The 21,590-nt window shown below is 51.1% G+C and overlaps 9 protein-coding genes across 9 annotated transcripts; 3 read left to right on the forward strand and 6 right to left on the reverse strand.

The window, feature by feature from the left end:
* Positions 1 to 201: 201 nt before the first annotated feature.
* On the reverse strand, positions 202 to 1,911 carry A1O9_06176 (uncharacterized protein; the record flags this gene model as incomplete). The annotated part of the gene is made up of 1 exon (XM_013405386.1): positions 202 to 1,911. The coding sequence occupies one exon, from the start codon at positions 1,909 to 1,911 to the stop codon at positions 202 to 204; it is 1,710 nt and encodes a 569-aa protein (XP_013260840.1).
* A 317-nt stretch (positions 1,912 to 2,228) lies between these two features.
* Positions 2,229 to 3,302, forward strand: A1O9_06177 (uncharacterized protein; the record flags this gene model as incomplete). The annotated part of the gene is made up of 1 exon (XM_013405387.1): positions 2,229 to 3,302. One exon carries the CDS (start codon positions 2,229 to 2,231, stop codon positions 3,300 to 3,302), a length of 1,074 nt encoding a protein of 357 aa, XP_013260841.1.
* A 329-nt stretch (positions 3,303 to 3,631) lies between these two features.
* On the reverse strand, positions 3,632 to 4,343 carry A1O9_06178 (40S ribosomal protein S7; the record flags this gene model as incomplete). Its single annotated transcript, XM_013405388.1, has 2 exons — positions 3,632 to 4,081; positions 4,182 to 4,343. The coding sequence occupies 2 exons, from the start codon at positions 4,341 to 4,343 to the stop codon at positions 3,632 to 3,634; spliced, it is 612 nt and encodes a 203-aa protein (XP_013260842.1).
* Positions 4,344 to 5,188: 845 nt separating this feature from the next.
* On the reverse strand, positions 5,189 to 6,140 carry A1O9_06179 (uncharacterized protein; the record flags this gene model as incomplete). Its single annotated transcript, XM_013405389.1, has 3 exons — positions 5,189 to 5,741; positions 5,916 to 6,000; positions 6,068 to 6,140. The coding sequence occupies 3 exons, from the start codon at positions 6,138 to 6,140 to the stop codon at positions 5,189 to 5,191; spliced, it is 711 nt and encodes a 236-aa protein (XP_013260843.1).
* Positions 6,141 to 7,502: 1,362 nt separating this feature from the next.
* Positions 7,503 to 7,976, reverse strand: A1O9_06180 (uncharacterized protein; the record flags this gene model as incomplete). The annotated part of the gene is made up of 1 exon (XM_013405390.1): positions 7,503 to 7,976. One exon carries the CDS (start codon positions 7,974 to 7,976, stop codon positions 7,503 to 7,505), a length of 474 nt encoding a protein of 157 aa, XP_013260844.1.
* A 2,104-nt stretch (positions 7,977 to 10,080) lies between these two features.
* On the forward strand, positions 10,081 to 11,289 carry A1O9_06181 (uncharacterized protein; the record flags this gene model as incomplete). The annotated part of the gene is made up of 2 exons (XM_013405391.1): positions 10,081 to 11,158; positions 11,240 to 11,289. Coding segments are annotated over 2 exons (1,128 nt in total), but the record flags the coding sequence as incomplete, so codon positions are not given.
* A 1,323-nt stretch (positions 11,290 to 12,612) lies between these two features.
* On the reverse strand, positions 12,613 to 15,345 carry A1O9_06182 (uncharacterized protein; the record flags this gene model as incomplete). Its single annotated transcript, XM_013405392.1, has 1 exon — positions 12,613 to 15,345. The coding sequence occupies one exon, from the start codon at positions 15,343 to 15,345 to the stop codon at positions 12,613 to 12,615; it is 2,733 nt and encodes a 910-aa protein (XP_013260846.1).
* Positions 15,346 to 17,052: 1,707 nt separating this feature from the next.
* Positions 17,053 to 18,511, forward strand: A1O9_06183 (aquaporin rerated protein, other eukaryote; the record flags this gene model as incomplete). Its single annotated transcript, XM_013405393.1, has 7 exons — positions 17,053 to 17,116; positions 17,140 to 17,251; positions 17,310 to 17,496; positions 17,545 to 17,730; positions 17,781 to 17,822; positions 17,880 to 17,952; positions 18,003 to 18,511. 7 exons carry the CDS (start codon positions 17,053 to 17,055, stop codon positions 18,509 to 18,511), a joined length of 1,173 nt encoding a protein of 390 aa, XP_013260847.1.
* Positions 18,512 to 19,706: 1,195 nt separating this feature from the next.
* A1O9_06184 (uncharacterized protein) lies at positions 19,707 to 21,302 on the reverse strand (the record flags this gene model as incomplete). Its single annotated transcript, XM_013405394.1, has 1 exon — positions 19,707 to 21,302. One exon carries the CDS (start codon positions 21,300 to 21,302, stop codon positions 19,707 to 19,709), a length of 1,596 nt encoding a protein of 531 aa, XP_013260848.1.
* Between the last annotated feature and the right edge of the window lie 288 nt (positions 21,303 to 21,590).

Below are 21,590 nucleotides of genomic sequence, written 5' to 3' on the forward strand. Positions count from 1 at the left end.
CGACGAACGGCTCTACATGACTTATGAAGGCGATAAGACCTCCAAAAAGAATCAACGGGCACGGAGGCTATGAAACTCGGCGGCTCACATTGAAGGCTTGTCCGACTTGTCCGACGCGTGGCTTCATAAAAACAATTCAGGCTCTGGGTATCATTCTCAAAGACAAGTACCAATGGACTGTAATCAAGACCGGGAAAGAAATCAGCAAGACACTCTTCCAATACCCACGACCATCCAGTAACTCAACTCCCTCTTCCCATCATCTGCATCCTCTTCATCCAGACGCTTGTCCCTTCTTCTCGTCTCGATTCCTGTCTCTTCCTCTGTGACCTGCCACTCCAGCCTTACACGGATTGGAACCTCAATGACGTCTTCGTCTTCGTCTAATTGTTCGTCGTGCATCCGCACAATACTCGCGGGTATAATCTCTAACACCACACTGGCCCAATTGCGCCCTTGGTCGTAGAGCTTGCCTGCGATTTGCTCTCCACCAGCAGGGTTGACCATGCCGCGATTTGGCGGGTTATTTAACGCATCGTCCCATGCATCACTGTTCTTTCCGATCTGGAATTGAGGACATAGGATTGTGACTCGATGACCGTGTTTGCCTGGCGTTACACTAGGGCTGCCGAGATTGACGTTAACGTTTTCGAATAATGGGTTGCGTAATGTCAGGATAAATTGGATTGGTTTGCCTGCCGAGAGTACAATATCGCTCCCGTCGGGCCCGGGCGGGGGCAGGCCGCCGGAGAGAGGGAGAGGTTTGATCGTCACAAATGGGATATAGGCTAATGCAATGAGTTTGATACGATATCGGGCGGAGCTGACTTTGACTTCTGGTCTGGTCAGGATGTGTTTGCATGTCGCGCATCGCTTGGAGCGCTTTGACCTCATAAGAGTCGGCATTGGTCGTAGGTCCTTAAGTGCTGAGGCATCAGGATGGCCAATGAAAGATGGATTTTGATAGTCTCGTTGTGATAGGGTTGTAGTCTCGCTGTAGTCTGGGAGGAGGGATGAAATGGTAAGAGGCTCAGCAAATGTAAGACCCTCGCTCGCCGTTTGGGCTTCTCGCATAATTGTGGCTTTCTGTGGAGCTTTCTTGACGGCACTGTCCTTATTGATGTAAAGATTCATAATTCTAGCTACCGATGACGGCGAAGAGAAAGCCATATCGAGAGCGGACGTAGAAAATCCGGAATCCATGGATGAGGACTCTGCGATTTGATCTTTATAGAATTGTTTCAAAGCATTATACCGTACCGTCAGGCTTGGTAACTGCTTTGGAGGATCACCTTGCTTTGGCTCTGTTGCTTGAGGCTGCTCCGATGCAGTAAAGGGAGGCTGAGAGAGTGACGACTTTCGCATCGGATCGTCGCTGGGTCGAGTTGTTTGAATTGGTTTGGGTAACTCTCCTCTTGAAACGGCAAGCTCAGACAGTTGATTACGAATGCCAGTGCCTTTATCGAACTTGATCCCGACGTCAAGGGTGTTCCACATGCAGTAATTACAGCTCAAGATGAACGGTCCGTTCTTGGGATCGCCAATGGAAGCCGTGATCATCTGAGACGTGCACAAGGGGCAATGAACACAGTTTCTGGGGCATCTACCTCCGTCGGTCCGTACCATCCCCTTCGAACTTTCGAAGAGGCAGTCGGGACAGTAGATAGATGCAATCTCCTCCAGCACACATCGTGGACATTTGATCTCATGACATTCTTCGCAATACAGTAAATGCTCCGGTGGAAAAAGCGAAAATGCAGACCGTGGATGTCGGGGGTCGAATGTGTTTTCCGAGTCTTGAATTTCTTGATCTATATCGATATCTCGAGATCTTCTTTTTGACGTCAAGGCTCTCTTGGAAGCATCCGAACAAGGGCAAGAGATGAGTGTATATGGAAAAGTCTGAGCCATCTCTGATGTTCGTCTCTTAAACCCATAGCAACCACAAGTTCCTCAATCTTTAAGAGTAGTTACCTGAGGCCTTAAAGGGCAACAAATTCTTACTATGTGTTCTCATTGGAGGGCTGCGTTGCTGCTTGAAATACTGGTTGAGATTCAAGGGTCGTCGACCCACTGGCCAGACGTGGTCAACGTGCCTCGTTCGGCAAGCTTTCCTAATCAAGCACCATCTCTGATTGACATCATGAAATATGCCTGAGATCATAAAAGCACTCCCTAGTTTTAATGAGTCCAGACATTAATTTGTCTGAGCACTCAGTGTCGTCAGAATGAAGCCACCAGCACTCCGGCCCTGGCTTCCCACATCTGCCTTGCGCAGGAGAGCGGTTCAATGCAGGTCCTACGCAATCCAGGCACCTGGTGCTCCAACACTCCAGATCTTCAACGGGCACACGAAATACCTCCAGAAAGAACGAACAGCTGCAAACGCAGAATACAGTAGAAAGGTCGACTACTTGAAAGATGAAGTCGCTCAAAGACTAGTGGACAGACTTCTCGACATCAACCGGCAGTTCGGCAAGGTACTCGACCTGGGTGCCAACAGCTGCAACATTGCTCGAGCGCTGTCCAAGCCACCTCTGATTGCTCCCGAGGTACCAGAAGGACAGGCGGAGTCCAAAGTGCCACTTTCAGAGCGGGTCCAGCATCTCACCTGCGCCGATGTGTCTCCAACATCGTTGCACCGCGATGATGCGCTTCCTGCGCCCACCGTTCCCATAACCCAGACTGTCCTCCCATCCCTCGAGACACTACCGTACGATGCAAATACGTTTGACGCTGTGCTATCTTCTCTGTCACTCCACTGGATCAACGACCTGCCGTCAGTCCTCTCAAGTATAAACAACATACTAAAACCGGATGCACCTTTCATCGCTGCAATGTTTGGTGGGGACACGCTCTTTGAGCTTAGATCGTCATTACAATTAGCTGATATTGAGCGGCATGGAGGTGTCTCTCCTCACATTTCTCCACTGGCTGATGTACGAGACGTGGGTAATCTACTCGGTCGCGCAGGCTTCAAGCTCCTGACCGTCGACGTGGACGACATTATCGTCGAATATCCCGATACTTTTGCCCTCATGACCGACGTTCAGGCCATGGGTGAGGGCAATGCCATACTAAAATCTATGGGTAGCCCATTGAGTCGAGATGTTCTGCTAGCAAATGAGGCCATATATAGAGAATTGCACTGTAACGAGGATGAGAAGGATAGAATACAGGCAACCTTCCGAGTTATCTATATGATCGGTTGGAAAGAGAGCAAAAACCAACCGAAACCGCTGGAAAGAGGAAGCGGGAGTGTCAACATGAAGGACATATTGGGCGGTGGAGAGTTCGCCTAGAGAGAATCTCTCCGTCTGTAAAATCAAAGAGAAATACCTTAGAGAAGCCCAAAACCCATACGCCGATACGACTAGCCACAAACGAGACAGGCTTTTTAATTTTCTGGATTGAATGGTATTTGAATCTTCGTTTGAATTCGAGGCACAACGCTACCAGTTGCAGATCGCATGTCCGAGCCTGGTTTTCATGCAAATGATGCTTGCATCAAGCACCAGAATTGCCCCTCATGTATGCATATCGAGTACGCAGCTTGCTCGTTCCGACACGACTTTCTCCACCACCTTTGGCTTCACCTTGAACCCGACGCACTCCAGTCGATTGTCCACGTCTAATAATCCGCAGTACCGCTCAAGGGGAATTCAAATCCAACTCCACGGCCTGTCAACTTCCGGTAGACCTCTGAGTAGGTGTCGAGTCTGTAGTCCACACCACCGCGCTCCTTCTCGTCCAAAACGACCTTCAAGACCTTGCTTCCGTCTTCCTTTGTTCGGAGTCTCTTGCCCACAATCTCAACAGGATAGACAACGTCAGCGAGGATAGCGTCGTGGACCGCTGTGAGAGTTCGGCTGCGAGGACGCTTCTGAGTCTGGGATGTTCGGGAGCGGTTGCTGCGTTTGGGGCGGGGAAGGATGCGTCGGGAGGCGAGGATCAGGACATGGCGGTCGGAGAACTTCTTCTCGAGCTCTCGGGTCACGCGTTGTTGGACCTTGTGAAAGCCTGGCAGCAGTGGAACTGGGACGAAGATGACAATGGCGCGCTTGCCGTGGCCGACTTCGAGCTGTTCATTGAAATTGTGTTAGTTTTCAGAATTCCAATAAATATTCCCTGGGGCCTCGAAACGGCTTTTCTTCTAAATTTTCTAGAGTGAGGGTTCCTACCTCACGAGCAGAGACGAATTGAAGGGGCCTCAAAGCAGACTTGAGGTCTGGGATGTTGGTTTCGAGTTCGTAGAGGGCGGTAGCGATGCTGGTCTCCAACTCAGAGGGATGTTGCCGCGAAGGGCTATTGGCAGCAATCTTGTTGAGTGCTTGTCCAGACATGATTGCGACTGGAGTCTTCGAAACTCTTTCCAATCGCTTTGAATGTCTTGAGATTACAGGACGCTGTTGAGGGTGCCTTTGATTGTCGTGATCGCAGACTTGGTGTTTGGCCGAAATTCCTTAGGGTGGATTTCGTTTGGCTTGTGCCAAGAATTTTCTAGGGCTTGAGATTCAACTCTGGATCACATGATTTTCAACGTCGAGCCAAGACTCACGATCAAGAATCTTGTGCTTGACCCAATTTATACAGTCGAGCGTCGGTATCAAGACGCTGCCAGCCGGATTCGTTAAATGTTGCCCCCCTTAATTACTGCAGCCTGAACCAACGTCTTCGAGATCATCTACCTGCATGGTGCCGGATTATCGCCTGATGAAGGCTCCCGTTCCATGTAACTAACCAGCATAGACTCAAGTATTCTGGTTCAAAGTGATAGTGGCAACGAGCACCAGAAGAGGATGAAGTCCTAGTTCGATTCAGATCTGGCTTACAGAATGTACTCGAAGCCTAGAAGTACAGATTTCGATAAGCTTGTGGTCTATTTGTCGGTGCTGGAATAAGCAGTTCCAGAGCCCATCTGAAAGAGACTTCGGGTGCAAAATAGCACCGCATGCTGTGAGAATTGTTGGCATCTCCTGTGGAAATGCTTGTTTCACATGCGATATTGTACATCAGAGGGTTTCATTTGTGTACGTGATACTGTACTTGAATTGCCAGGAGACTATGTATAGCTCCGAAGCCTCGAGGTGTTTATTGTTCTAATCACTTTAGATCTAGTGTATTAGCTCGACTGTTGCCTGAAGTCTATCAGCGAGATTCGACTGACAACAAGGGTGTGCGGCTTTACTTAAGAATCTCGCTCCAACCACTTCGCACTGGCATCATACAATGCCTTCAATTCACTCCCACCGTCCAAGCCCCAGATCCTTTCCTCAACGCCCAAGCGCACCAGCATCTTCAACCACGCAACCACCACAAAATCAACATAACTGACCTGCTTCCCCAGGAAGAACGGGCCGTCTGGATTCTCACCCAATAAACCCGCCAGCTCCTTGACATGAGGCTTCGCGTCCTCGATACCCTGGTCGCCGCCCTTGGCGAATTCGTCTAGAGACTTGCCCAACCCTTTTTCACGGCTAGGGATGAAATACGCCTGCGAGACCGGGTTGAGGAACACCTTGGGTACAAGGGGCACGAAGACAGGCCGGAGACAAGTCACGATCGGTTGGAGGATGGCTTCGACACGTGCGAGCATGGGTGGGTCGAGTTGGAGTGGTGGGTCTGGATATCGGGATTCCAGGTCCCATGCGATCTTCTTGGACTCCATGATGTACGAGCCATTGGGGAGGCGGATTGTCGGGGACGTGTATTTGAACCCGCTCTCATTTGGTGGGATTCCACTGTATGGTCAATGAAAGTAGGTCAGCCCTTTGCCCGTCATGAAATTTCTAGCCAGGGAAGAACGTGGACTTGTGCCTGTGAGCCTTTGAACCTCAACAGCAACTTTCGAGGCATGGCACGTAGACATGTACTGCCCTGTGCCCGCTTCAACGTCTGGCAAGACAAATACCCACAGTTTCTCAAAGGCAGGTTGCAAATCAGGATATTCAATCCACTCGGTTTTGTAGGGAATACCCTTGTAATTAAGGAACAGGCGAGCTGATTAGGGGCGGAGTTCGTGGTTAGCTGACCGACTTGTACTGGAATGCCATCAATAGCAACTTACTCTTCCAAGGATTCAAACTCCAGGCCTTACCATCTCGGGCAGGAAGGTCATATAGAACAATCTTGTCAGACATTTTATGTTGGAGGCAGACCTAGACGGCCTATGTGCGGTTTACTGATATTTAATTGATGACCGAGTCCGAAGAATTGTGCATGTGTAGCTGGTGTGATATTTGATAGCCTCAGACGTTGGAAAAAGAACTTTCTGACAGGCGGTCTTCCAGCCGTCCATACCTGTTTTTGGAGAAACCTGCCTAGGCACCTAAATAGTCGAGGCAGTTCAGATTCAAATGGTTGTTTGAGGTAGGATTATTAAGCCTCCCCGTACTGGCTTTCCGTATTTGGAGGGAAAACCGTACGAACGGCTACTCAAGGAATTGCCATTCTCCGTAATAATTATCTGATACGTCTCCAAACCTACTAGTAGGCGCGGTCTTCGTGCCGAGTTTGTGAAGACAAACCCTACGCCTAAATTTACTTGTAATATACATAGATACGCGTGCTATCCCGCTAAGTAAGTTTGGGCCAGCTGATGCTTCTAGGATGAGGGAGTCACGCAAGGATCTTTCACTATCCGCTACCAAGTGAAGAGTAGCGATTAACGTGAAAGGGCGGAACAATTGCTGAATTGTCATATTCTATTTAAATTCTTCAAGATAAACCTGTAAAACCTGAAGGTACTGAAACGTCATGAAGCATAGATCGCAGGGTAATCCCCTGAGCAAATGATTCGATTGCGAATGTGTTATCGAAAGATACCTAGATATTCTGTCAAGGCCGACGTAAGGAAGGATAGCAATGATCATGAGATCTAATCCCCAATTCCAGCCTTGCCATCTCCGTCGGCATCCTTACGGGGATTCAAGCGATCTATCAAGCTAGGCTTTGCAGCTTGGCCCGTAGCTGTGCCGCTACCAGTGAGGCCTCCTGTACCACCAGCTTTTCTCCAATGGTTATCCTTCTTCCTTCGTGTACCCCCAACACTTTCCTCACTGCTGCTACTGTATGAACTGTATGAGCTTCTGCGGTGACGGTTAGCCGCGGCGCCGGTAGCAGCACCAGCACCAGCGCCAGGCACGCCAGTGCCTACACCATGGTGCCCATGCCCACCAACACCGCTCACGCCGGAGTCGGTTGGCTGATGATGAGATTTGATCCCACTAGTCGTTGCTGTACCTGCACCGGCGCCCGCACCGGCATTGCTAAGTCCAAGCTTTTCGAAGGTTGTAGAGAGCTTGTCGTTGTATTGGCGAGGCGGACCCCCATATTCCTCATGAGATTCATGGGAACCACCAGTTAGCCTAGCGCCACTCTTGGTAAACTCGTCCAGATTCTTCGTGGGTAGTGCTGAGAGCCCGTGGTGCTGTGGTGCTGCATGGTGGGTCCTGGGGTCGATGAACGTTAGAACTGGCATTGATGGGCGACAACAAGGATACTCACTCATGAATGGGAACAGTCGTGTGGACAACTTCGGGTTGAATTGTTTCTTTCTGGATAACAGGCACAACAGTCTCATGCACGTGGTGGTGAACATGTTCTCCAGTGACAGCTGGTGCGGCTGATGTAGTATGACGAGTTTGTTCAGTCCTCGAGCTGTCCTTGAAATGGGCTAGATCAGCAGCAAGACTTTGTTGTTTTCCTTGCTCGTTGCCATGGTGAAATTCTCGGTGTTCGGTAGGGACTACATTGTGGGTATGTTTCTCAGGGAGGACCTCTTGGTGGGAAAGTGGTTGCACTGTAGTATGGTAGTGATCCTGATGAACCTCTCGATCTACTGCCTGAGTGGCCTCTTCATGGCGGTGAGGTTTGACAGTCTCCTGTGTGATGGAAGGTTGAACGCTTTCTTCTACAGAGGTCTTGTGGCCCTTGTTGGAAGTAAACTTCGAAATGGCTGCTTTGGCTGCGTCCATTGTGACTAATTCTAACGAGACTTGACGGAAGAGACTTGAAATGTAACTGAGATGATAGAGTCAAACCGAGCACGACCGACCTAGCTTTCCGGCTTTCATGGCTCATATACCTAGTCCGTAGTTTCGACACCATATGACATGGGAAGGTTTTTTGGGCTTTGCTGTGATATCATTGTGCGGAGAATCATCTTGAACTCGAGCTCGAATGAACGCCTAAGCTTCAGGAGAGCTGCCGGAAGATGGATGGCATCCATGTGATAGGCATGGGACTCGCTTCCGCGCTCGTCTAACAACATGCCGATGATAGATCTGGAGGCTTGACTTACGCAGAGTTTGGATGCATCTGGACCCAAAAGTTGAAATCATGCAGCCTCGTGCATGAAATTCTGATGACGTGCAGATCATTTTGGGTGTGATTGTGTGTATCGGTGGACTGGTACAGGACAGGGGGCGTCATTGTGCAGCAACATTCTGAACTCAATGCACTGAAGTCTTTTTAGCAAGAGCTGGCGCCGCCGTAGCACCGCCTCATAAGCAGCCGAATTGGCTCAGTCTAGACGGAGTGTTGGCTCTACTGTGGCTTGAGAGGAGATGTCTCAAGAGCATGTGAGTGGAAGGATAGCCTCGACCTGGCGTTGACAAAGTCTATCAATGGCTCTCTCAAGCGACAGGTTGGTAATTGACAGACAATGGAATCTTTGCGTCATGACCCAGATCTAGATGGGAAAAAGCGGGTTCAAGCTTCGAGTTGTGATGTCGTGATTCTGAATCAGGAGAGGATGCGGGTTTGAGGTCCGTTTTGGCAATTTCGAGGACGATTTCGACAGTGGCAGTGCTTACGCAGGAGTCATGGAGTCCAGACACGACAAACCGATGAATCATAGTTTTATCCTCTTAACCGGATAATTGTGGGCTAAAAGTTAGTGCGTCCGCCAATAGAGAGTGACTTGATGGTTGACCGGCTAATCCTTGATCTACCAATGGGCTAGCGAAGTAGTGCTGAGCACTAAGCCCAACTAGCGCAAGTGCTAATTGCTCTTGACACTAAACACTAAACACACGTGTCAACCTGATTCCATCCTTGGATTTTCGCGCACATAAACAACTCAGACCCATGGTACAGTACGCCCCTGCAGGGCTGCTGCAACAAAGGAGCCTTGATAACTCGTACAATAGGCCATACAGATGCAAGCTCGTGCAAGACACGGACAGAGTAATCCAACCTAGCTCCTCATCACCGTCTCATTAGTGTATCCCTGGCCATCCCTTTCCGGCCTGGTTGGTCATGGCCCACACAGCCACTTATCAGAGAAACTTGCAACTGTCAGGGCGCAAGGATTCGTCACTTCCGAGTACTTGCAAGAACTCCGGACGGGAGGAGTGAGGGGGGCATGGAAGTTACTACTCTACGGACCACCACCCGCTTGGCTGTCTTTCATTTTCAAAACCTCGGTCTTGGGCCATGTTTCCCTTCAGCGTGGCAGGCCCATATGCCGATCCCTATTTCGGCTGGTTCGTAACCTCGCTCTCTCCACCGTCCTCTTCAATCCTTGAGCCTCGCCATGGGGCCCTCCTGCTAGCCCATGCTTCTAGGCGCAGCCACAAGTGCCGGCTTGCCTGAAAATGCGAACCTGTCTCGGCTCGCTTCAGAGCCATGCGAGTTGTGATCAACAAGTCACACCCCACAGCCAGCTAAGGGGTGCAGCGTCAGCCCGACTGCTCCTGCCGTGGATTCTGTGTGTCGCTCACATCATTGGAGTGTTCCTTTCTGGTGTTCTTCCACTCATGCGCTCTGGCAGTTGTACAGTATTCTAGAACAGCCATGACAATCATGACAGCGGCTCAACGTCGCCGTTGGAAGGATGAAGAAGTGGCTCGCTTTGAACTCCTACAGACTTACCCATACGTCACCCATCAATCAGTGGCACATTCTGGTGCTGTTCCCGCCTCTTTGCCGTCTTCCGCCTCCAACCCAAAGAAAATTAACAACCCACTGCATATCTCCGTTCACCAGCAACCTGGGACTTATGACTTTGACCCTATATGGCGCTCTCGTTCGCAGCAATTTTTGGCGGAAAAGCCTGACCAAAACCTTCGTCCTATGCGGTCACGATCTCGCTTGCAGAAACGTCCCTCGCAACGTGGCATGAAATCATCACAAATGTCTACCGCCCAGAAAAGGGCCGTGCTGGAACAGAACAACTTGGCCACGTCACCTGCACTCTCTGATTCTGCTGCTGTACCAGAGAGGTCATCCTCCCTGCGCGTTAAAACAGCGCAACCTTCCGCGGGCTCAGAGCGGCCGAAGACTGCAAAAGACAAACCAAGGCGCACAGACGCAAATTATACCAACGGTGATACGTCATGCACAGATTCACATACTGCTCTGCCCATTAGACCTAGAACTGCACCATCCGTGGAAAACATCAAGGCGAGAGCACAGGCAAGAACCCCTCCTCCTCCAACATTACTTCCGGCATCTACGGCCGCAGTCAAAAGCCCTCCTCCTGGGACCAATCGACTACCACGGCACGTTGCTCTCGCACCCTACGACCCATACCCACTTAATCCATTATACCATATCCCGAGTCCGCCTCTGTCGAACACAGAATCCAGACCTTCACCCGAACCCAAGCAGTCACCTAACAGCGAGCAGCCCGCTGTGGCAACCCGTCAGCGGAGGAGCAGAGCTATGACCCCCATAGAAGCGGCGACGCAACAGCTCGCTGCGACCGTTGAAGCGCAGCCTACCGACCACTTGGAATCAGGCACCGGGGCGACCACAGTCCAACACCACACAGACGTGACAGAGACTCTACGCCCGGCGGTGACACAAGAAGTGGTACAAGAGCACCGAATAGAAATCGTGCAAGAAGAAGTCACGCGAGAGATCCACGTGCACCACTATTTCACATACATGCAACCGCTCCGAGCTTTGGAGGTACTTCCAGCGAGACACTTTATCGTTGATCCGGAGACGGGGGAGAAGAGGGAAATCGCAGCGCCCGAAGGCTGGTCAATGCCGGCAAACCTGATGCCAAGAAAGCCTGACACCTCCACCTTGGCGCCGATCACTCGGCACTATCTCGTCAACGAACAGCATCCACAGGGAATTCTCGAATCATCGCCCCCGCCCCATCCGCCCCCGACACAACCGTTACCGCCGGCACCGGGTCCTGCGCGTGTCCCTTCTTCATCATCGCGACGACCGCCTTCGTCATATCAGAATCATGGTCCGAGGAAGACTTCTGATGACCGGAGAGCATCGGCCTCGAGCCAAACCGGGAAATGGTCTCCCTTTCCGCGGTCGACGAGTAAGGCCAGTCGCTAAGAGGCACAACCTCTAATCCAGGAGAGAAGGATCGTTCAAGCTGTACATCAGATAGACACAACGACTTTCAATGGACACGTGCTCCGTAATGTGTCTATCCATGTCGAGGATGAAACGCCCTTACAGGAACCCATGTCGATTCCGCATGCCCACAGCGACGCAAACCAGACTCGGGGGATGATCAAGTGTCGACGATCAGGCAGCTGCACCACCGCGCCGGGTCTGGTCTGGTCTAATCTGGGATCTGCTCGCATCATTTCCTGACTGGGCGGTGATCTTCACTGAAGATAAACTAAAGCCTCAGGAGGTTGTAGAGACCTCCTCCCTGCTTCTTTTCAAGGACCTTTCCTTATGGGTACCAAAACAAGAATCCAAGGCCCGCTTTCGCTCGGCTATGATAGATCTTAGATTCAAAGCCCGGCTCGGCGCCCTTGGGTTTCCCTTGAAAGATCGAAGGAAGCAAAAGGTTCATGTATCATCACTCGATGCCGACATGGGATCAAATTATGTTCGATCAACTAAACCCCAGAAGCTGAGCAACAATTGCTGTACTATAAAACGCCATCTCTTTACATCCGTCCGTCCATTCATAAACTTGTTCATGTGCGTCGATAAGGCAGGCAACACCTCCTTTCCACGCATACCCTGCATTAACCTCCTGAAGCCCGCCTACCCACAGCGCGCCCCTGGGGCGTACATACCGATTGCACACCGATATATCTATGGCCGTGGCCTAGCGAGCGCAGTAAGACGGTCAACGAGCATGAGCACGAGCACGAACTTGAGCACGACTTGCGTCCCCCGTTTCCAGTTGTGTATCCGTACATTGCATTGCGTTGCATTACATACACATATATCCATGTACATATTATGTAACATGTCCATACTATATGGATATTTTAAATGAACTCGCATCTTTGATCACGTTGAAAATTCGGCGCCTGAGCAGCAAAATCCGTAAATGTCCTCGGACGTTTTATCCTTGACCTACCTCTCCTACACCCTTCTTGGTGTGGGTTATACATATAATAGACGACTATAGACTGTCTAGTTGGTTGAGAATGATTAGTATTGTCCGTTAATGAAAAAAAAGTGGTATCTTAGGTCCATCTTCACCTCGGTCTACATCCCCACCAGTTCAATATCAATACACATATGATTCACAGACAACTCTCGCTCGTGGTGAGGTGATGGCCCATCCAGGGCCCGGACTCCTTGCAGATATTATGAGACAGAACGATATAGTGTGAGGCAGCTGGTAAACCAGAATATAGAAATACCGGGCATTGCGCCTCCTCGGGCAGATTACCGATTCCGATCGACGGGTGTTTGCCGCCATAACGTGTCACCACTGAGTCGACTGACAGAAGCACTGACAATGTTTCTCCAGAGGGACTGTCGTTCACCGTGCCGATCGGATTGCTGGTCGCGCGAACCACCCATCAATGGCTCTTCGATATCCCTGCCTTGCTCTACGTCATCATCTATTCGATCCTCCTCGGTCCGAGTCGGTATCGGAATGGCTGCACTAGGTTCGTCATTTGTAGTCTCCGCAACGAGACTCTGAACATCATCAGTCGTGTGTTCTTGAAGCATTTCATCCTCCCATCTGGCTGAGCCGGCTCTGGCAAGTGATCGCACTACGTCTCCCTTGCAAATGGGGCACGTTCGTCTTCTAGTAACCAGCCATGGTGTGATGCAGTCGGCATGAAACTCGTGGCCACAAGGCAGGGACATGACTTGACTTTCGCCATCAACATATTCTTCCAAACAAACCACGCACTCAACCTGTCGGCCGGTATAGCGTTTTCGTTTCGTAATCTTGGATGGGGAGGCTGTCTTTTCCGCGGGTGAACTTCTCGTGGTGGGTCGTGAAAGCCCACCATCAACGCTGGCACTAGGAAAGACACCTATCGTCGTCTGGGAGCGAGTGCGGTTAGGGTTTGTTGGCCGGCGTGAGATGTCTTGAGAAGTGGAAATGAGAAGCGGGGAGGTAGGTGAGAATGCCTCAGGAGATGCTATTTGTGAGGATGTAGTGGAGGAGGTGGTTGTCATGGTATGATAAGTGCGAACAGGCAGTCGCTCGACTACAGACTTTGGTGCTCGCCACCTCCTTCGACGAATGCGGGAGCGAAGCAATAGTAGGGCGTACACCACAGTCAAGGTAACCAATGGACTAACAACAAGGACAAGCAAGGTATCAAAGAAAGGATTGGTGGAGACACTCGTTGGAGTCAAAGTCACCCACAGCCCCTCGTGATTGTCTTCATCCCCGGATTTCCGGCTTGAAGCGCCATTCACTTTATGATCGTCGGCTGTTGAGTCTCTGGATGTGCCCTCATTGCTGGCATCTGCATTCACCTCACTGGGCTTGAAGAAATCAAGCCATGAGCCCTCTGAGGGTTCTCCTTGAGATGGTCGGTCTTCTCTGTTTGGCTGGGGTCTTGCGGGCCTGTTTCGCTGTTGGGAAAGGTCGCTGGCCTGATCTGAACTCCCGTGGTCATACTCCCCGCTTCCGGGGGTAATACTCCCTCCTTTAAGAGTGGCGGCTGGGGTAGAAGTGGGTTTGATGCCATTCAAGGTCTCTGGTGCTCCATCTTTGACGTTCTTTGCTTTCTTAACAGTTTCAGTTGACCCGGGTGTGGGTAAAGGAGCAACCAAGTCTGCATCTCGCCAATCTTGAACACCGATAACAAAGTCATCGCTGTCAATCTTCCGCGAGGTGGTGCTTTTAGCACGTGGTGCAGGGGTCGGAGTGGCATCCCAATCACTAACGGTGATAGAAGGAGGCTTGTTGGGTGAGTCGACAGGGTGGTCATCATCCCAATCCTCTAGCAGTACCCAATCGATGTTTCCGCTGCTTGGCGGTCTTCGGCTGTCTTCAGCATGTGAAAAGGGAGAATTTTCACTCAATCCAATGGCTGAGAGCACATTCTTGACCCATGTCTTGTCCTCATCGGGCTGGTTGCCCACGGAATCTCCAACAGGAACATTTGTTGGCTGTCTGGAGCCAGGTTTTGTTGAGGTAAATACTGGTTTGCTATCATCGGGTTTCTGGATTGAACCTTTCTCTGCAGAAGACTGTGAAGGTTTTTGGCTATCAATCATAACCTCATCCTTATCTTCTGGTGGGACAAGAGAGGACAAAAGATGAGCAGAGGTATATGAGGTAAATAAAGCGGGAACAGTGATGTTCGAGGTATCCCCCTTAGCATACATGATGGTGAGTTGGGCGCCACGCTCATTGTCTCCAACAATAACAGCAATACCGCCGCGACGCTGAGCCCACTTCACTTTTTCAAGGAAGCCACAGCCACCTCGGGCAAGCATGACGACCTTACCAGCGATAGCTGCACTTTCTTGGAGGGACTCGATGTCGGCGTGAGTGGCCTGCTTGGTTTTGTCGGCCTGATCCACGTTGGCGGGCTCACCGAGATGGCCAGGGGTAGCAGGGTTCGAATCTTTCAGAGGGTGATGAAGATAATCGTCTGTTCCATCATCGGTCGTTGGTAAGTTATCAGAAGGAGAACTCGAGACATCGTTGGTATGGTCGGCTGAGCGGCCATTTGGGGGGAAGTCACGAGGTAAGGCTGCAGTTTTCTTCTTGTTCCGATCGGGAGCTGAGTGCTGCAGGTGTTTATGCACCGACTCGCCCCATCCTGGAACATCGGAACAGCCAAGCTCCCAACCAGTGACATGAATGCTCTCCTCTTTTAATAGACTATCATCCCCAAAGCCTTTTCCCACCCATAGCTGACCACTCAAGCCATTTGAGGGTAGACTTGGGCCAAAAGCAGCGGGCCTAGCAAGGAAGAATGTAGAATTGTCGTTGGTAAGGCTGATGACAGCGGAGGGCGGAAAAAGAGACGAGGGTGTTGAGAAGGAGAATAAGGATGTGAAACGACTTGACCTCGTGTTGTAGCCGGGATGAAAAGAGTCCGCAGCGTTGTCGACGGAAGCGAAGAGAGACCAGCAAGTCAAGGCCATGGGCAGAGCAACGAAGATGATCAACAAGAGGAGGAATCGGAAGGGACGCATGGTGAACCGTTGATAACGGTGAAGGACAGTGGGGGGAGAGTTGACGGAAAGGCCAGTCGATTGCCCGATAATCAAGGAGTATTTGATCTGAACGCCATACGTCTAGAACAGACTGGACTGGCGTAGAACAGAGTCACTGGGACATGTGAGAAGAAGCCGGTTCTGAAACGAGAGTGGAAGTTCGGAGAAGAGAGGGAGTGGAAGAAGCCAGAAGTGGAAAGCGGTGCAGCCTGTTTCTGGCTGGACCTTTGGATGAGGAGACTGACACGCTCTGCTGGTCAGCGAGTGCAAGCCCGCTCGCTCCTGCCAATTAAGGCCACTGGCCACGCCAAGATCACGTGAGAGGCCTGCCGTGGGGAGTCGTACCAGAACAGAGGACAGTGGTTAGTGGCTGCCACAGTGCCGCCATCCCCTTTCCCACGCCTCCCACATACATACTATTATACATTGATACCACATATCCTATTTCTCTTTGTCTCTGATGGATGTTCATCAGACAAGCTGATTAGCCTTGCACAGGCCCCTGCCGTCCACTTGCAGCAATCCTCTCTACTCCCACATGTCCACTCATTGCTGGACCCCGTCCTCTGTGAAATAAACTGGCGCCCCTTAGCCTAGGTAGCTCTGCTAGCCCAAGGGGACATTTCTCAATGCTAGTCCTGGTGTGCGGACGATTGCGTGTCGTTCAGAATGTGGACATTCGATCCCGGCCATGATCCGTTGAGCTGCGGAGAACTTGTCTATCCCAGAAATGGATCTGCGAAGGAGTCTTCCTCAAGGAGTACAAAGTACATAAGTGGCGCCAGCCTGAATGGCCTTACTGCTATTCCACAGTACCTCAGCACCTAGAATGATCGCTCATGACTCTAAGCTCGAACAGATAGGTCTGAACGCAGTACCGAGCATTTGGTACACACATCCGGTCAAGCATTTGGAGTGGCAAAGCCTCAATAATGCAAAACCCCCAGCGAAGGCAACATACCCCCAGCCCGGGCCCTAGGGCCCAAGTTTCAGGCTAACTGTACGTTTCTCCGGGCGTCATTTTGGCTCTGCTAAGGCCCGGGCTAAGGGCTAATTAACTAAGTTTGTCACTTCAGACGCCTGGATGGGCACGATGCCTAATCTAGGCGAGGTCTCGTCACTCGATTTAGATTCGCGACGCCCACAAGCGAAACTACATAGCACTGCACCATGCTGATCCTATTGTCTCCATGGCCCTTGCTTGCCATCTGCCATTCTTACCACTCGATTCTTTTATCCTTCCGTTTTGCCCACCGACAGAGCAATGAACATGACGCCAGTGACGAAGATGCTTCCCCAATCTGAGATCCCTAGGCCCTTCGCAGTCCGCCATCTCAGTCCAATGATGGAGGTTCTTATCATTCTCTGCGTTCCCCAGCCATCCAAGACATGACTGGAGACGAACGTCATGTTGTCAGAATTCCCTTTCGTTTCTTTCGATATCTTCTGCTCGCTCTTTTCAACGCCGCTGCGCTGTATGTACCTCGCTCCTGCGTCCATCTGTTGAGCTTGAATCCAACTGCTGTCCTACCGCGGTCATACCTTGTACGATTACTCCTCCCTTAACCGCGCTTTCCTTTCAGCCTCGTATTCTGTCCCACCGCTTCCACGTGTTCAAAAACCTGTGCATTCCTTCCGTTCCCCAGGGAACTCGCCTCCCACAAGCAAGCAGTCGCGTCCCACACCATGGAGAAGATAAAAGCGAAGCCAGCCTTTTCGCCTGGCTCTAGCAAACCGAAGGAAAACCAAAGTTTGCATCAAGTCCTTTTCAAGACGACAAGATCCCGAGTCCGACACCAGTGTCGTTCCTGATGAAGATTCCAGATGGCCCTCGCAATCATATGATTGCCATGCTGGGCGAGTTTGCTGGAACATTTTTGTTCTTGTACGTCCATTCCAGACCCCCCAACCCAACGCTGACTGCCACTGACAACCACCTCCAGATTCTTCGCCTTCAGCGGCACTCAGGTAGCCAACACCCCGCAGACTACCGCTGGTAGTACGAGTACCGACTTGCCTCAAGGTCCAAATCCTATAGCGCTGCTCTACATCAGCCTATGCTTTGGCTTCTCCTTGGCTGCCAATGCTTGGGTTTTCTTTCGAGTCTCTGGCGGCCTTTTCAATCCTGCGGTATGTGACGAGAGTATGGCAGATCTACACTGACACCAAGAACTGTAGGTCACCTTCGGCTTATGTCTCATCGGCGCGCTACCTCTCACCCGTGGTGCCTTGGTGTTTATTTCCCAAATGCTGGGAGCCATCGCCTCGGCTGGTGTAGTCAAGGCTCTGTTTAACGGTCCTCTGGCCGTTACAACCTCTTTAGGCGGTGGGACAAGTTTGGCTCAGGGAGTGTTCATTGAGATGGTATGTACCCTCTTCAACTACCTTCACGTGCTCGATTGACATCTCCACAGTTTCTCACAGCTCAGCTTGTGTTCACCATCATTATGCTAGCGGTTAGTATACCCTATCTCTTCGTTACTTGACATTTCACTCATCAGATTGAATATTAGGCAGAAAAGCACAAAGGCACATTCCTTGCCCCTATTGGCATTGGACTATCACTTTTTATTGCTGAGCTATCAGGTGAGAGCCCAGGAATTCAAATTGGTGCGAAGCTGATCATTCATCCCTAGGTGTTTATTACACTGGCGGATCACTCAATCCAGCTCGCAGCTTTGGTCCGTGCGTGGCGAATCGTCATTTCCCAAGTGAACACTGGATCTATTGGGTTGGACCATCAATGGGCGCGGCACTTGCATCGGGCTTTTTCTGGATCATCAAGAGCTGTGCATACCAAAGCGCAAACTTCGGCCAGGATTTCGACGACCTTGAGGCAAGCGCATTCAATCCCGAGGAGTCTCTCGCCCGCCCGGTGGTGATGCCAACTTCAATCCTTGATCGACCCATGTCTAGCGATCGAGGGTCTCGGCCATCCAGGGATGACCCGGCCAGTTCATTGCTCTCACAGCTTCAGTCCGGCGATCGTACAATGCTGCAGGAGGATTCTCGAATTTCTAGGGAAGGCCGGACTTCCAGTGCACAGCGTGGCACACAACCTGATACCAGGAACGCAAACGTCACTGAACACAATGCACGTTCGGACCTCAATAATGCCCACCACAAGACAACCGTCGACCCATAGTCTAACCGGTCTTCCTGCGGGTTTCCCTCCCTTCTCTTGGTACATTGGAACAGTCGAAAATCAAGAGAATTTCGCCTCAAGACAAAAAGCAACGCCCACCTTGGGCCAATTGGTTTGATATTGGACTCCTATCCAAACATGGAATCTTTCCATGACCTGATATCGATGTGATGGCATATTGCTCAGAGCTTTGGCGCGTTCAAGCAGGTTCTCATATTTTTTGATCTCTTTTAGTCGGGACTAGGCTCTCTGATTGACAACAATCTGCTGCATCTTAGTCACTTATCTCACCCCCCGAGATTGATACAAACCTGATATCATAAGAATAGTGAATCACAAAGTGGGACCGGATAGTGCCTTTACGAATAATTATTTTTGAGCCATTAGCTTTTCTTCTTGTAATCATGTTATCTCGAGTGGCAAAAGTGCAAGGGTAACAAACCACTATGAAACATTCGGTTTCCTTAATTCAACTATATCATCACTAATCTGATAGTCCTTGCGGCTTATTTCTCCCGCTACGCTTTCCTCTCTTGCTTCTCTCCGTATGAGACGAAGATATTGGCATCAGCTCGTCATAGTGGCGATCACCAACCGCCTATTAAGGCTCTCCCTGTTTTCAGCCAATGTATCGTCTCTGCTTCGCCACCTGGAGCTACATCTCCCTAGCGATGAGGATTGGCATTTGAGGTTCTCTATTCGGCCTTCTAGTCTCGACACCGGTCGGCTCCGCCCCTGTGACACAATAGTGACAGTATACTTCTGTCGAATTAATTACTTTTGATGCCCACTGGCACTCAGATGGTCGGCGCGGTTCTTCACTCAGTCCGCCTGAGCTGCTGTGCTTGGGGGATTCACTCTCGCTCAAACAGCGGAGTTTTGTGGTAGGCTGTGTTCCTATCCTTTCCTTTTGCGTACTTCTTGCCCGAGCAAGTAGCAGCATCCTGCCGTAAGGTCTTGAAAGCATGCTTCTCTTGCGGTAGATAAACCAGGTTTGAGTAGACCTTAATAAGTTCAACCATCACTCAGTTACGGCATGGCTGTGCTCAAGGGGTCTATGGTCGATTTGCGCGCGTGTGCTTAAGTGGTCTTGCTTCGAGTCCTTAGTAGAGTGAGCTCAAACTTTGGGTGGAATATCGAGGACAGCGCACGTTGATCCTTAGCACAACGTGCACGTTGCATGATCTGTCTGGTCTTATGACTTATATTTGCTGTGGATCTGGCGGATCTGTTCCTGGACGTTGGTCGTACTTGGTTGATACGGCTGTACCCCGATTCCTGGGTAGTTTCCACCGACGTCAGGCGCCCCCTCCGTTCGCATCCTTTTCCTCCGCTCTTCCTCTTCTTGCTCGCCTAATACCCGAGCAGCAGCCTCGGCCAGGACGTCTCCACTCGTACCAGATCCCGTTCCATCGGTCTTGGCGCGAAGCCGCTTGAGGTTTGCGGCAACATCAGTGCCACCAAGATTGGTCGTCGAAAAACGCGCGGCGGCCTTCGCTTGCTGCTCCTTCCAGCGGGGATCGAGCAGTTCGATTCGCAAGTGGGCGTCAAGTTCGGTCACGGGGATTTGCTGGCCGCAATTAGGGCAGAGTGCTGTGGCGGTACGCGCAGCACGCTGTTGCGCTCGAGGAACGTAGTCGGACTTGATGCGCATAGGCGGCTGGCCTGGAATTGCTGCTGGAGCTGGAGCTGGAGATGAGGTAGTGGGTAGTGGATGAGGAGATGCGATCGGATCCGGTGCCGGTGCATAGGTTGGAGGCGCAGGAACCACGGGCAGCTGTGGTAGCGAGGGAGATGGAGTGTATGTAGGGCCAGAAGCGTGGGCATGGGCGTTGTTGTGCTGTTGGGCGTACGAGTTGTATTCCTGGTAGGTGTATCCATTCATATCATCCGTGGGCATTGCTTCCTCAATACGCATGTCCGGTCGTGCAAGAGACATCATCGCCTTCTGTTCCAGGCTTGCACTTTGTAGATCATTTAGGGTGGTTGGAGGTGGCAGATCCGCCTGTTCATCGGTGTCGGTAAAGACGACCGTCTCAACGACGACAAAGTCATGCCAGTCGATTTGAGCATAGGCCAGTTTTTCAGCCTCGTCAGCTTCTTCCTTTTCCTGCTTCTGTGATTCCTGCCATTTCACGTACTCGGATCGTTTTTTGGCTAGTTTGAGGACTCGGAAACGATCTTGAAGGTTGGCTTGTAAAACGTGTATCCGGGCTTGCTCCGCCTTTTGTCCATCTTGACCCGTCTGCAAGAGAAGAGTGTATTGGTCGACAAGGCGCTGGAAGAAATTGTAGAGGGAGTGCTGTGGGCGAAGGAAATCGAACTGGAAGTTTCTGGCTTCGCGCTGAGACAGTGCAGTCATCCAACTCTTGCCCTTACGGGCGACATGCAAAGCTGTGAGCTTCACGACTTCAAGATCGAGAGCACTGATATTGGGCATACGAGCACTGAACTGAAATTCTGAAGGAGGTTCAGGCCCTTTTGGCTTTTCTGGGACGGGAGTTGCATCGCCAGGTCTTCCAGCAGAGATAGCGGTACCTCGCCCTGAGCGAACTTCTGAGAGTCGCCATTGGTAGAATGGTGCGTATGCATCGTGTGAAGACAGGAAAGAGAACTTGGAGTTGGCTTGTTCCTTGTCGCGAATTCGGTCTTCGAACACGGAACCATTTCGGGCGACATAACCAGCAGTCTTCTCGATGATGGCACGTATATCTTTAGGTGGAAGAACGACGCCTTCAGGAGCCTTGGTAGCAGACTCGGGAAGGTCTGGGACTGCGCCGTCTTGAGCCATGGTTGGCAGATGGCGAGGAAGGGATGAATGATATGCAGAATCAGGCAAAGAGTCTGCGTCTGCGGTTGCGGTGCTCCTACGGCGAAAAGATGCTTTGGGATTTCGATATGTGGCTGATGGGAACTGTGGCGCGCGGTTGGAGGCGGCTGGTGCCGTGCATTTATCACGTGATATTGCGACCCACACGTGACAACCTTTCTCTTTAGAGCTAGAGGGATAATAATAGGAGAGCCTGGCTTTACATACATGTGCATGCGGAGAGAACAATTGCAGATGCCGCTACGAGCG

This window comes from Exophiala aquamarina, assembly GCF_000709125.1.
Source record: "Exophiala aquamarina CBS 119918 chromosome Unknown aczIA-supercont1.4, whole genome shotgun sequence".
Taxonomy (NCBI): Eukaryota; Fungi; Ascomycota; class Eurotiomycetes; order Chaetothyriales; family Herpotrichiellaceae; genus Exophiala; species Exophiala aquamarina.